Source organism: Heloderma suspectum, chromosome 17 (assembly GCF_057233095.1).
Source record: "Heloderma suspectum isolate Gila_16-S chromosome 17, 16-S_ref, whole genome shotgun sequence".
NCBI classification, from domain to species: Eukaryota; Metazoa; Chordata; class Lepidosauria; order Squamata; family Helodermatidae; genus Heloderma; species Heloderma suspectum.
Window position 1 is genome coordinate 2411832 of NC_139474.1, and position 14270 is coordinate 2426101.

The 14270-nt window shown below is 47.9% G+C and overlaps 1 protein-coding gene across 1 annotated transcript in view; it reads left to right on the top strand.

Annotated features, from left to right (window-relative positions):
• LOC146334192 (junctional adhesion molecule A-like) overlaps window positions 1–13824 on the top strand; it is a 39224-nt gene extending 25400 nt beyond the window's left edge. Inside the window, exons 5-9 of the mRNA XM_084823976.1 lie at window positions 6153–6355; window positions 9342–9444; window positions 9911–10022; window positions 11817–11865; window positions 12741–13824. Coding sequence (XP_084680102.1) covers window positions 6153–6355; window positions 9342–9444; window positions 9911–10022; window positions 11817–11865; window positions 12741–12776 — 503 coding nt within the window. The 3' untranslated portion in view covers window positions 12777–13824. The remainder of the gene's footprint in view (window positions 1–6152; window positions 6356–9341; window positions 9445–9910; window positions 10023–11816; window positions 11866–12740) is intronic.
• The last annotated feature ends 446 nt before the right edge of the window (window positions 13825–14270 follow it).

Genomic DNA, 14270 nt, shown 5'->3' on the forward strand with positions numbered 1-14270 from the left:
ACATATGAACTTGGACACATTTGTAAGACCTCCCACCCCACCCCACCCCTATACGCACTGTTGCATCTCATGGTTGCATGCTGTCTTAATTGACCCCGGCAGCCTGCCTTCTGCTGACTGAAAAGCTAAGAGGCTGTTTGTTCAGATCAGGTGCTGGGCAAAGCTGACATACCTAAAACTGGTATGTCAGCTGCCACTGCCTCCCTGTTCGTTTCCAAGTTTAATGCCAAGTGCTTTCCGGCCCGAAACAGCTTGGGATCAAGATCAGGCCACCTTTCTGTATGGTTTGAATCTCTCCCAGGCTCAGCACCCCGTCTGTCACAGCTAGGGATGTCGGAGGAATCCGGTTGGGGTGTGGAGCTTGTCGAGCTTTTGTTGGATTCTGTTCTGTCTTCCACCAGCTGGCCCAACTTAGTCCACAGTGGGTTGGGCCAGCCGGTGGATGTTCTGTAATTTTATTTGCACAAACTGACATTTGCCAAATTGCAGCCACAATCTGTGTAATTTATGGCTGCGATTTGCACAATTTGTAGCCACAATTTGCCAAATGATGGAAATTGCCTCTGCAATTTGTGCAAATGTCGATTTTTCTGCAATTTTTTAAAAAAGAACTCCCGGATTTCCAGAAAACCCACAGCTCACAAATGCAAGCGGAGTCGGGGTGCCACGGAAATCCAGCAAGCCCCAAAGGGGCCTGATCTCCTGGAGACAAGACATCCCTAATCATGTTTGGGGCAATGCCCAGGCCTGTGCCTTTCATTTTTGTTAATAAACACAATTTTTATTTAACTTTTATATTTCCAAATAGAACCAAACTCACATACACAAAATAAATACATCAATGACATACAATTAAGAAAAAAACAAAGAAAAACCTATAGAAATGTGTAGAGATGCGCAGGTGCAATAAAAATACAGCACAAAATCCGAATCCACATGAAATGACTCCTGGTCCAAATTACTCATAAAGGCGGAGCGATGCTGAGCCTACGTCGGAATGCTTGTCAGGGCAAAGCTGCCTTCGGTAATATGTTCTCTCGAAGGAGGCAAGAGATGTAACGTCCTCAGCCCGTTGTACAGTTGAGGGCAGTACCCTGTCCTTCCACCCCTGTAGTATGAGTCTCTTCACCACAATGAGAGCCCAGATAGTCTACCGCCGCTGGCCAATGGATAATTTCCACACCATGAGAACAGTTCAGCAACGCATGGACATCCCTGAACTGTAATGAAATATCCAAGACAAAATTGATGCACCTAATAATGTCTATCCAGAGAGGAGCCACCAGTGCACATGCCCATGTTACATGCACCAGTGATGCATCTGCCGTCCCACAGGGCCAGCATCTACTTGGAAGGTGATAGGTTTTTCCGAAAGAGGTGCTCCGGCATCTAATACACTCTAAAGTGCAATTTGTGCTGCACAAGGCATCATTTCAGTTTGGGGGAAATATTACGTATTGAACTCGGAATAATGGGCTCAAGTGACAGGAAGCCAGATTCCAGCTGAACATCAGGAAAAACTTCCCAACTGTTAGAGCAATATGACAATGGAACCGATGACCCAGGGAGGTGGTGGGCTCTCCCGCACTGGAGGCACTCAAGAGGAGGCTGGATGGCCACCTGTTGGGGATGCTCTGACTTGGAATCCTGCATTGAGCAGGGGGCTGGACTCGATGGCCTTGTAGGCCCCTTCCAACCCTACTATTCTATGATTCTGTGAACTCACAGCCACCTTCCCTTGGTGTGGCTGGATGTGACGCTCCTATTCCCTATTCCTCTCCACTCCTCTTTGAATGTCAGGCCCACTTGCAGGTAATGAGAAGCCACCATATATGAATTCCCCTGTGGGGCTTGTTGTGGCAATGGCCACCAGTCTGGATATTTGAGCCATGGTGGGGGTGTGCTGTAGCCTGTTGTTACGTGTGAACCCGGCAAGGGCAGATTGTTAGGGTGGTTGACAAGCCTTAGGGCCATGGGTGGCTTCTTAACCACCCCAACACCCCACCCTCACCGGCTTCACATGTCACAGCAAGCTATAGTGCGCTCCCACTGCGGCTCGAACATTCTGAATAGTGGCTGCTATTACATTATTCTAAGGAGAGAAAAAATGGTTATACATAAACTTCAGTAAAAGCAGATGATATCCAAAATATAAGTCCATTTGCAAGTTATGCCTATATAACACTCTTTCAAATGTTGCTAGTGTTAAGTCTTCGGTCCGTTGCATTTTTTGGTTTTTTATGTTTTTTGTTTGTTTGTTTTGTTTGGTAAAAATTCACAATAAAAAATTGATTAAAACAAAAGCTAAACAAGCCCAGCTGTTGTATCTTTTCCTCATAGGGGAGATGCTTCAGCCCCGTGATCATTTTAGTTGCCCTTTTCTGCACTTTTTCCCATGACCATAACCCATTGGTCCTCTCCGTTCCATCATGTTTCTGTAATGCCCACTATATTTCGGTTCCCTGCATGCTGAAAGAGGGGAGAAGAAATCAGAAAGTCATCTAAGCGGAAACTGTTTTGACAGGCTGAAGTGGTGAAGGTATAGCCCCCATCGCTGGAGTTACAGACGCGGCACACATCAAGCCCTGTTCTGCCATGTAGGCCTTGAGGGAGAAGCGAACGGAAGAGGGTACTGTACATGAAGGAGTATTCCTATCAAGGATCGGATCTAGTATGTCACTGAAGCCACCTCGAACTATCAGTTGATCATAGGCAATAGAAGATAGGTGGCAGAAACTAGGGCTGTGCACCACTTTGGTCTGAACCCTGAATCCCAAAGGGGATTGGGGCACTTCGGACTGAATCAGTGGTATATACTGTCTAGCCTGCTGTTGTTTCAGGCGGTATGCCAAGCTTCTTCCCCCTTTGTGCTTCGGGGGTGTCTTGGCCTGATCTGGACAGCCACCGTGCCCAGCCATGCGAGTCCCCTGCTCCTCAGCTGGACCCCTGGGGAGTGCCCACAGCCATCGCTGTCTTGGAGTCACCATTGCCTTTCAAAATGGCGACTTTTCTTGTGGCAAGAGGAGTCGCCATTTTAAAAAAAGGCAGCTCCCTTGCAGAGGCTGACGGTGGCATGTGCTCCCAAAAGGTCCAGGTAAGGAGTGGGGGGTCTCGTGTGGCGCAGCGGGGGCTTGGTTGGCAGCAGCAGAGAAACTTTGGGTCTCCGGATCTTGCTTTGCATCTTGCTTTGGAGCGGGCCAGCCCAACTCTGGAGCAGGCTCAGGTGGGTCGGGGCTGAATTGGGGCCTCCGAAGCCGGGGGGGGGGGGGTTGTGCATAGCCCTAGCAGAAACATGGATGAAACTGTGGGGGCAAGTCTAAGTGGGGGCCATTCAAATTTACCGGAGCCAGTGTCAATGTGGCAGCTTTGGCAACCAAAACAGAGAAGTGCCCCTCCTCGTCTGCAGCCAAGCGAGACACCGACATCTGTGCTTGCTTACGTATGAGCACTGCCACCCCTTCCCATGCCGTGGATCGGCTGTCAGCTCTTGCGTCTGGCAAGCCCCTGTCTACGATGGCTGGGGGTTCCTAGGCCCCTAACGCTCCAGGAAATGATGTTAATGACATGCCAGGTGTAGCAAGGGCGGAACGGAGAGAAGGAGTGGAAGAGGGCAGCAGCGAAGCCAAATACAGCTTCTTACCAGAGTTTAATTATTATAAGATATGAGCCAGTTCCTCAGGTCTCCATTTGTACAGACCCACCAACCACTACACAGGCTAGCCAGACTAATAACCAAGGCATTAAAAAAAAACAGAATGACAAACTTTACATATGATCTTAAAGTTAGAATACAGTAAAACCAGAAATGACTGGACCAGAATCAAAGAAATAAAACAATATTTATGAGGAGAAATAAATAAATATATACGTAAGTAAAGATAAATTTTAAAAATGCAAAGACCAAGAAGGGAAAATAAAAGAAAAATAAGAGGTGGGGGATAAGAAAATAAGGGAGGACCCAAACAGATAAACAGAAATATTTCTTGCTCTTTCAACAATTTCCTGAGGAACCATATTATTTCCATATAGATAGGGCAGGAAGCCACCTGTGACGCAATATTGAGGAAAGGAAAAGTTCATATTGCTGTCATATGCCCACTCTCATTTTGTTCTTTGTCACTTGGATCCTTCTATTGAAGGAAAAGGCAAATGTAAGAGAAACGAGCAGTTCCATATTCACTTCATATGGGTACTGGATGTTTACAGTTTGTTACTGATAAATGAGTAATACAAAAAAAGGAAGGGCTCTAAATGTTCTTTTTTTAAAAAAAAAGAAATAAAAGAGATGGAATAAGAATAGAAATCTCTGCCAAAATGGACTGGACTAGCACCGTCTTGCCAAGAGCGTTATTTAGGTGTAAATTGCGATCTTGCTGTTCAGCTGGGCGTTGTGCAGGGGCACCTAGTCCCAGTAGGGAAGCTAGCTTATTTCCCCCTCTGCATGGAACTCACATGCCAAGAGGATTAGCATAATTACCCTGTTGTGTTGTGCGAACCCAGTGAGGGTGGCTTGTTGCTGTGGGTAAGAAGGCCCCCAGAGCCCATGGGCTGTGGTAGGGTTCTTGTTGGCTTGTTACCCACTGCAAGAAGCCACCCTCACCATGTTCACGTAACACAAGCCGTGTCGCCAAAGGTAATTATGTGAGTTGCCCTGGCATGTGACAGGCACACGCAGAGGGGAAGATAAGCTTATTTCCCCCTCCGTGATCATGTGAACCGGGCCATTGAGTCACACGCAGAAGATGGCAGGAGAACAATGGGGGTAAATAATATGTCTGTCTTTTGCCATCCTTCTTGCCCCACTGAATGCCCATCCAGGTCAATCCGCCTCGCTGGAGTAATCGGGAAAGGTCATCACTCTCGATCCATTGGGGCCCCATCATGATTCGCTGTTCTCTCACGCCGGCTTTAGTAGATCTTCTTTAGTGGGAAAGTGTAAGACTTTAACTATAAAAGCTTGAGGGTGTTAGGGACCTTTTGCTGGAGGAACTGGGGAGTGGTGCTTTCTGTTTCCAGGGCGTAGTCAGCAGATCAGTTCAAGACTTACCTTAACAAGTTTGCAAAGTATGCAGTTGGGGTGCCCTGTTCTGGGCCCCGACAACTTTTAAGTTGTTCCGACAGGATCTCCCTTCCATGTCCGCCAGCTTTGCCTGAAGGACAGCATTGTCCAATTGCAGTGATTTTATGGCATTTTGGGTTGTCTGCTCACGGTCCTCCGTGTTGAAAACTTGTGCCTCCACCACCTCTGTGCTTTTTTGCAACTGGTCCACTGAGCTTTGCAAATTTAGGCCTACGGCGCAGGCTGCAAGAGATAAGTATGAATCCAAAACAGAAAGCGTTCCAGAACAAACTGAAACAGGTCCCCTTAACAAGCTAACGATCTTCTTTGCTGATGTCTAGGAGCTGGTAAAACATGATTTGTTTGGTGGAATTGCAAACGCACACAGGAGCGAGCTCGGCTGTCCAAGTTGCCGTCCTGGCCAGAAGTCATGCCCAGGGCTGTGCCGCTGGGGACATCTGCAGGGGGGCCTGCTGCTGCCTGAGCCCTGCTCTGGTCCCCTGGCAACCACAGTTGTGGCTGTCGCCTTTGTTTCCATTTTTTATATCTGTTTTAAATCTGTGAGCCATACATATGTATGTATATATTTGACACCTAAAGGATGGGAAAAGTATAATATAACTGATAACATGATGGTGAAAGAAGTGTGCAGTACTGATGAGGCTTCTTTGTTGCTCCTAAAAAGAGGATATGTGCAATTCTACCACCTCACCCCACTTGCAGACCTGACTCCTAGAACATGGGTGGGCAGTAGGTAGATTTCCAGATGTTGGGACTTCAACTCCCAGAAGCCTTTGCCAGCATGGCCAATGGTGAGGAATGCTGGGAGTTGATTTCCAAAGCATCTGGCGATCTATTTTCAGCCCAACCCTGTCCTAGAGAACCTGGAGGATATAATAGCAGGGCTAGCAGCCTGCACTGACCAGAAGTTCTTCCCCAAGGCCAAACATCGAGGGTGATTTCTTGGAACCAAATAACTGGAGTCAGCTGGAGCATACATTTCAAGTTGCCCTCTGCAGCTGTTAGTCTGGCCCAAATGACAGAGTATTCCTGTGATACCTTAGTTTTTTAACCATCTCTCTTGGCTTTGCAGTTCCGCCATCCAAGCCAAAGGCCCAAGTGCCCTCCGTGGTGACCATTGGCAACAAGGCAGTCCTGAGCTGCGTAGAGACAGATGCCAACCCGCGTCCAACCTTCAAGTGGTTCAAAAACAACATTGAAGTGCCCACAGACCCAAAATCTGTCTCCCTGTTCAGGAATTCATCCTACTCGCTTGATCCCAAGACAGGAGTGCTGGTATGTTCTTAAATGGGGCCTCCATTGGGAATTCTGAAGCGGGGAGTGTTCTGACTTCATCCGGGGTTGGAGGAGAGGGACCCCATGTTTTGCAACCCAAATATATGATGCTATGTGAGCTAGCTATGCAGAGTTAACTTACATAATTCTACACAGACAGTTTAAGGAAGGCCTGAGGCTTTCCATCAGGAGTGCTCAGATGGGGGTGTGGATTAAATTGGACGTGCTTTGGGGGTGGGGGTGGAAAAATAAGGTGACCCTTCATCTCGAGTTTTGTCGTGTGGGGGAGGAGGGCAGTGGTGAGAAAAACAACACCCCTGCTCTGCGGAATGCTCTTATGGCTTCATCAAATGTCGGTTGGTGCTCTTTTGTGGCTTTCTTTGGGAAAACAAAAGTGGGCGGAAGAACAGTGACTATCAAGGTAAGAGTGCAAAAGGCACAATATAGGAGAAAGCCAAGAAATAACTCTGTATATGTATGCGTTGATTCACAGTCTGATGCTTTACCAGGATTGTACACAGGAACTTTAGTTGCAAGAAGAAGCCCAACCAGTTGTAATGGCTCATTATGAGCTGCAGGGAGAGACTTATCAAGGCGTTGGTGAATGCCTCCCTCGAGGAGGGAGTGATGCCATCAGCCCTCAAGGAGGCGGTGATAAGACCACTGTTAAAGGAGCCCTCCTTGGATCCCCAAGACTTGAGCAACTTTCGCCCGGTCTCAAATCTGCCGTTTTGTGGCAAGGTGATTGAGCTGGTGGTAGCGTTGCAGTTGCAGGCGCACTTGGAAGAAGCTGATTATCTGGATCCATTTCAGTCAGGCTTCAGGCCTGGGCATGGGGCAGAAATGGCCTTGGTCACCTTGGTGGATGATATGGGAAGGGCTCTGGATAGGGGCGAATGCTCCTTCCTTGTTCTCCTCGATCTCTCAGCGGCTTTTGATGCTGTCGACCACGGTATCCTCCTGGACTGCCTGGAGGAGTTGGGCATAGGGAACACTGTAGTATGGTGGTTTTGTTCCTTCCTCTCTGGCAGGTACCAGAGGGTAGCTCTGGGGGAGGAGACTTCAGACCCTTGGCTGCTCACTTGCGGGGTGCTACAGGGTTCTATTCTCTCCCTGATTTTATTTAACATCTATGTGAAGCCACTGGGGGCTATCATCGGGAGGTTTGGGGTGCAGTGTCACCAACGTTCGGATGACACACAACTCTACCTCTCATTTAAATCCTCACCAAGGTTGGCTGTAGAAACCCTGTCCAATTGTCTGGAGCTGGTGAGTGGCTGGATGGAAAGGACTAAGCTGAAACTGAACCCTGACAAAACCAAAGCACTTTTAGTGGGAGACAAGGGGAGGTTGGGGGATGTTGACCTGGTGTTCAATGGGGTATGGCTGCCCCTGAAGGACCAGGTCTGCAGTCTGGGGCTCGTTTTAGACTCCCAGCTGTCCATGGAGACTCAGGTGTGAGTCGTGAGCCGGGCGGCACCGTACCAACTCAACCTGATATGGCGGCTGCGCCCCTACCTCCCTAACCATCTGCTCCCATCAGTAGTTCATGCCCTGGTTGCCTCTCGCCTAGACTACTGTAATGCATTCTATGTGGGGTTGCCCTTGAAGACAGTTTGGAAGTTGCAGCTGGCGCAGAACCTGGCAGCCCGCCTGATTAAAGGCAGCCGTCGGCAAGACCACATCACTGCAGTGCTGAAGGAGTTGCACTGGTTACCAGTTGTTTTCCGGGCCCAATTCAAGCACTGACCTTTAAAACTCTATATGGTTCCGGCCCAATCTATCTCAAGGAGCACCTCCAACAACACCAGGGACACCGCTGAATGAGATCAGCCTCAGAAGGCCTGTCTGTCCCATCAGCCAGGACAGTTAGGCTGATGAGTATTAGGGAGAGGGCCTTTTCTGTGGTGGCCCCCACTCTGTGGAACTCCCTCCCTAGTGACCTCCGCCATGCCCCCTCTTTGATGAGCTTCCACCAGGCTTTGAAAAACTGGCTGTTCAGGTGGGCATTTGGGGTGGGTCATGGTGTTTTTTTAAAGAGCAATGTTGTTTTCTTCAGTTGATTATGTAAATTTGTTGTATTTCATGTTATTTGTATTGTACGCCACCTAGAGTGGCCGGGTAGCCAGCCAGATAGGTGGCTAATAAATCTAATAAATAAATAATTTTCATAAAATGGATAAACTCAATCTGTGCTTATAACGGTGCTGCCTTTGTGAGGGAGAATTCCAAAGACTGGGTGTTCCATTCACTTGTTTCATGGCTTCATTTGGGGTTATGACATTTGGTCACTTAATCGGAATGTTCAGTTTGGAAAAATTTGGCTAAAATAGTGTCCCTGATTAGTTGTTCAGAAGGTTCCAAAATGTGTTAACCTTCCTTATAGTGCCTTTTTAAAAAAAGGCAGGTGGCAAGTGCCATTTTAGAAGGGGCATCTTTCCCAAAATGCCACTTTTAAGATAATGTCTGCTGTGACATATATGCGTCTTGTCTTACATGTCATCGCCACCTTTCAGAGACAGTGTACCACTGAGCACTAGTTCCTGGGGGAGGAGGGGAATGCGTGAGGCTGGTTGCTGTCTCCAAACCTTGGCTCGTGGTCTCCCCAGAGGCATCCCATTAGCCACTGTGGGAAATTGTTTGCTAGACTCAGTGGACCTTTGAACTTGTTCCGGCAGGGCTGCTCGTTATGCTCTTAATCTAAGAACAACACATGCTTTGTTCTTCATAACTATTGTGTGTAGCTTTATGAAAACATGATTGGCTAAAAAACACACCATACTATTCACTGACTGATTTATTTGACCACGGAACAGCCTCCCGCCCCCGGCTGCCTGTGAGCTTTTCCAAAGGCACTCTGCAAAAATCGTGGAATTTTGACAGTTGTGGAATCCTGGAGAGAGGATAGATTACGGGGAAGATGAGCGGGATCTCCTGATCCCTGGAAATCAGTTGCTACTGAGGCCTCTTTCTCTCTCTTCTTCAGACCTTTGAGCCTGCAACTGCCGTTGATGCGGGGGACTACTACTGTGAGGCACAGAACAAAGTTGGGGGTCCCCTAAAGTCTGACAGCGTGCGCATGGAGACCAGTAAGTAGACCTTCGTCCTTGCTTTGCCTGATGTGCCCAATGCTGCCTTGGTGGCCAGTTCTGCAGTTAACAGCAGGAAGCAGGTCTGGGTGACTGAACCAAATGCCTTCATAGTTAGAAAAAAGCTTTCTTGTTTTAACTAAAAGGACACTGCGTGTGTGTGTATGCATGAGAGAGAGAGAGAGAGAGAGGAGGTTAAGGGTCAACTAAAATCTCTCTTGGTGTCCTCTGGTAACTATTTTATTAACTTACTTTGAAAGCATTTACCTCAGCTTTCAATCAAAATAGTCCTGAAGGCACCTTACAGTCCTGTTGAAACACCAGTGCAATAAAACCATCATGAACCAATTAAAAAGAAAAACAGTGAAACCAGTATGAGAACAAAAAGCGCACGTAGGCTCTGGCATATGAGAGTTGCTGAAGTGCTCTCTGTATTATTCTCCCCCGACCCCCACCCGGTGTGCAGGCGAAGTCAACGTCGGTGCCATTGTTGCTGCTGTGGTGGTACTTCTCATCGTCCTGGGCCTGGTGATCTTCGGCGTCTGGTTTGCATACAGCCGGGGCTTCTTCAGGAGTAAGTAGGAAGCTGCGCACTTGGGCTGATCAGCACATGGGCAGATGAAGTTATGCTTGCGTGGCTTTCTCCACTGAGGTGCCCTGAATGGATTTTAGGTCTGGATGTTGGTTTAATATTCTGCACTCCCCCCAGTGAGGCGAAGGAATGTAGCGGTCCTCTTCTCGTTTCTCACCCACCTCCCCGCTGCTCACAACAACCCTGTGAGATAGCTCAGGCTGGGAGCATTAATATGCCCAAGATCACTGAGGTCCATGACCAAATGGAGGTTTGAAGGCAGACCTTATAAGAGCGTCCCTGCCCAATCAGGGTAGAGGTCCACATAGTTCAGCATGTAAGAGCCTTTGCCAGACCCATCCTTCTCCCTGGGTTTGTGTAATCTCCTTGGAAGCCACAATGGTCTGGGGCCATCTTGTGCCAGCAAATCCCATAATGTCGTTATTGTTGTGTGAAGAAGTCACAAGAAATGTGTGAGGTTTTAAGATCTCCAAATCTCTTCACCTGGCAAGATGTTATAAAAAGTGGGGGTGGGGGGGAAATCCTGACAGTGGTGAAGTCATGGTGTCTGCAGGATCAGAGTCCCAAGATGAAGTGGGGCAGAGGGGGCCGCAGGAATCCAGGTTAGACCTTCCCTGACATGGTGCCTTCCAGATGCGTTGGACTACAACTGCCCAAGCCAGCTATTACCTGGAGGGCACCAGGTTGGGGAAGGCTTTTCTAGCAGCTCAAGTGATGGTTAGAGGACCCTGAGCTGCCCCTAGGACTGCTGGAAGCAAGAAAGTAAGAAGCATTTGATCCCCTATTTTTGAAAACTGAAAATCCAGCTGTTACTCAGAACTGTCTCTGGTTGAAATCCACACTCATTTGTGGACTTCTGTAATGTGCTCTACATGGAGCTGCCTTTGAAAACTGTTCAGAAACTTCAGCTGGTCCAGAATGTTACGGCCAGACTGCTGACCAGGGCCGGTTACAGGGAGCATGCTTCTTACAGCAGCTTCTCTGGCTACCGGTCTCTTCCCAGGGAAAATTCAAGGTGCTGGGTATGACGTATAAAGCCCTAGATGGGTTGGGACCAAGCCACCTGAAAGACCGCCTTCTCCCGCATGAGCCTGCCCAGGTCTTAAGATCTTTTGGACAGGCCCTTCTTTCGAGAGCACCACCTTCAGAGGTGTGTTTGGTGGTAACCCAAGAGAAGGCCTTTCCCATGGCCGCTCCCAGACTGTGGAACTCCCTCCCAAGAGAGGCCGTGTTCGCTCCCTCTCTGAGTGCCATGTTTTGGTAGAAAGGCACGGCACAACAAACAAAATACATAAAAAGAGCTCTGGGGCAGGTAGAGTCGTGCTATCTGAACCTAACCTGTGTGGCAATGCAGTCGTTAGAAGGAAATGGGGCAGAGTGCTTTGGGCAGGTTGATGCTTTCCTTCTTGCTAATGTCTTTTTTCTTTTCTTTTCCTATTTCAGAAAGAAAAGCGTAAGTAGGAGCTTGTCCAGTTGGGTTTGCTGCTGCAGCCCCATCCTTCTGCCCAGCCTACAAGACTTGTCTCCCACCCATGAATTTATCCTGCCACGAGACTTCTCCGAGGCGGGGTTGGGCTTGACATGACTGGAGTCTCTTCCAGCCGCCACAGAGGGTGGAAGGAGGAGCGGGCAAGCGGGGAGGGAGGAACCTTGCTGTGCCAGCTTTCCGGTGGGACTCTCTGGTGCTCCCCATTTGGGTCTTTCCCCCTCCTGCTCTCTTCTCCGTCTTCTGCAAGAGTGCAGCTTTTAATCCCCTGTTCTCTTCCCCCATCTATTCTAGCACCAGCAATAAAAAGGTTATTTACAGCCAGCCTTCCAATCGAAGTGATGTAAGTAGGGTGGGTTGGGTGGGCCCCGAGCAGCAGGTGGGCTGTGACGTTTCATGGAGGGTCCCTCTTTAGGTGCTCTCAGACCACGTGTGCCACTCAGTTGCTCGTCTACAGAGAGCTGGGGTAGAGTCATGGCTGTGCTGAGGCCTTGTGGCAAGATGTTCTGTCCTCCGCAAATGGGCTTACTGAACAGCCTTGGGTATGTCGATATGGAAATAATAGTACCGACTCACCTTACAGCAGGGGGGCTGAACTCATTCAGCCTGGGAGCCAAATTACATCTTGAAGAAGCTCTTGAGAAGCACGTTGAAGTGGTGGGCGGGGCTGAAGGCAAAAGGGGCAGGACACAACATGGCTCTGAGCTAGTTTAGCTTAATGATCTTTCTGCCAGTAACGTAAGTCTTAGGAGCAGCCTTGCTACCTTTTGGAATGGAGGAAAAAACTGCACAAAAGCTGGGAAACCACCAAATAATTGGTGGTTGGGGGAAAGAGACTTAGCCACCTGGGGACCTCAGGAAGGCCAAATTGGGCCTCTTGCCCAGAGGTTCTGCGCCCCTGCCTTACAGGGTTGTTGTTAGGATTACAAGACCAGATGTGACACATTTGAACCCTTGGAAGTGCTATATCAGTGCAAAGTACTCATGAAACTCATATTTGGGGGGGTCATGTGACGATGGCAGCCATTGTGGTACCTTGGTGGTGCAAGACCACCCTTGAGGATGGTCTTGGGAGCACATGCAGGCAAATGGTTAAGAGCTGTGAGGGTTAGGCAGCCTAAATTTTCTGGGTTCTGAATTCACACAATTATGCGCTCTACAGCTTTCTTGCACTCTGGACTTAGAGGTGTCCCTCTTCTCTCTCTCTCAATTTTCCAGGGTGAATTTAAACAGACGTCTTCCTTCCTGGTCTGATCTCTGCTCTCAGCCTGCCTTGCGGCGTGTATTAAAGTCCAATCTCTTCCTCCTCCAAGACTGTTGTAAATGTTCTTTATGAATCTTTGTAATTAAGTGTGATTTTTAAACTGTTTTTTTTTAAAGCTTTAGTCTGCCTTTATATTCTTTTTTTAAGAAAAACCAAATTCCTTAATAAAACTCCTATGCCACCATTCTGCCAGGTTAAATCTTGTTAAGGACCCGACCACTGAGCTACTACTGAATTTTGGGCTCCTGAACTAATCTTTTGGCCACTGTAATTTGCCCAACTTGACTTGGAGGCTGTTGCCTTTTAGGATGTCAACAGCATGCAGTGATACAGGGTGGGTTATAGCAAAATAGGGACAAGTAACTGTGGAATCCCTTTGTGGCCTATTTGTGTAATCCAGCCTTCCCCACCTGGCACCCTCCAGATGTGTTGGACCGCAGTTCTCATAATTCCCAGCCAGAATGGCCATTGGCCATGCTGGCTTGGCATCCAGAGGGCATCAGCTTGTGGAAGACCAGTGTAGTCTGTTTTAGTCCCTTCCCCACCTCACCTAAAGAGAAGAGAGTTAGTTAGCAAGAAGCTGAATTGCTGCCTTGGGAGCAAAAGGAATAACTGAGTTTAGCTGGCCTCTTTCGCAAAGATGCAATGTACGGTCAGATGTGAACATAAGCTTATTACCACACAATGCATTTAATTCTCTGATGAGTCTAAATTGCATTATACTGTAGGCATAATCCAACACAGAACTAGAGGAGCTCTCAGCCTATTGAAACCAGTGGATTGCAGCATGCCAAGCTGTGCTGGATTGGCGCCAGTGGTAGTGTGTTGTTTGCATTTGTCTTAAGGCCTATTTGTCTTAAACTTGAGATCACTACCACACGTGCCTTTATAAAAAGTCATGATGACATTCTTGTATCATTTTATATGCTGGACACAGAACTGGAAATAAATGTTTTGCTTGGTTTTGTTTGAGCCCTGTCTTCTGTGTTTAAATGTGTTGTACACTTTGCATAAAAGCCACAAGCATACACTAGTCTCAAGACCATGAGGTTATTTATCTATTTATTACATTTCTATTTTGCCCAATAGCCAAAGCTCTCTGGGCAGTTTACAAAGATTTAAAAACATTTAAAAATACAATATACAGATTTCAAAGCCAATTCCATAAAAAACACACAGACAATATACACAAGAACATATATCTAAAACCACTTCAAACAAGCAATCTCAAAGCAGACAACCATAACCATAAGCCATTCCAGGATCAATTAAAACTTATCATATGCTGCCAAATGCCTGGGAGAAGAGAAAGGTCTTAACCCAGCGCCGAAAAGATAACAATGTTGGTGCCAGGCGGGCCTCATCGGGGAGATCATTCCATAATTTGGGGGCCACCACCGAGAAGGCCCTCTCCCTTGTTGCCGTCTTCCGAGCTTCCCTCAGAGTAGGCAATGGAAGGAGAGCCTTAGATGTTGAGTGTAGTG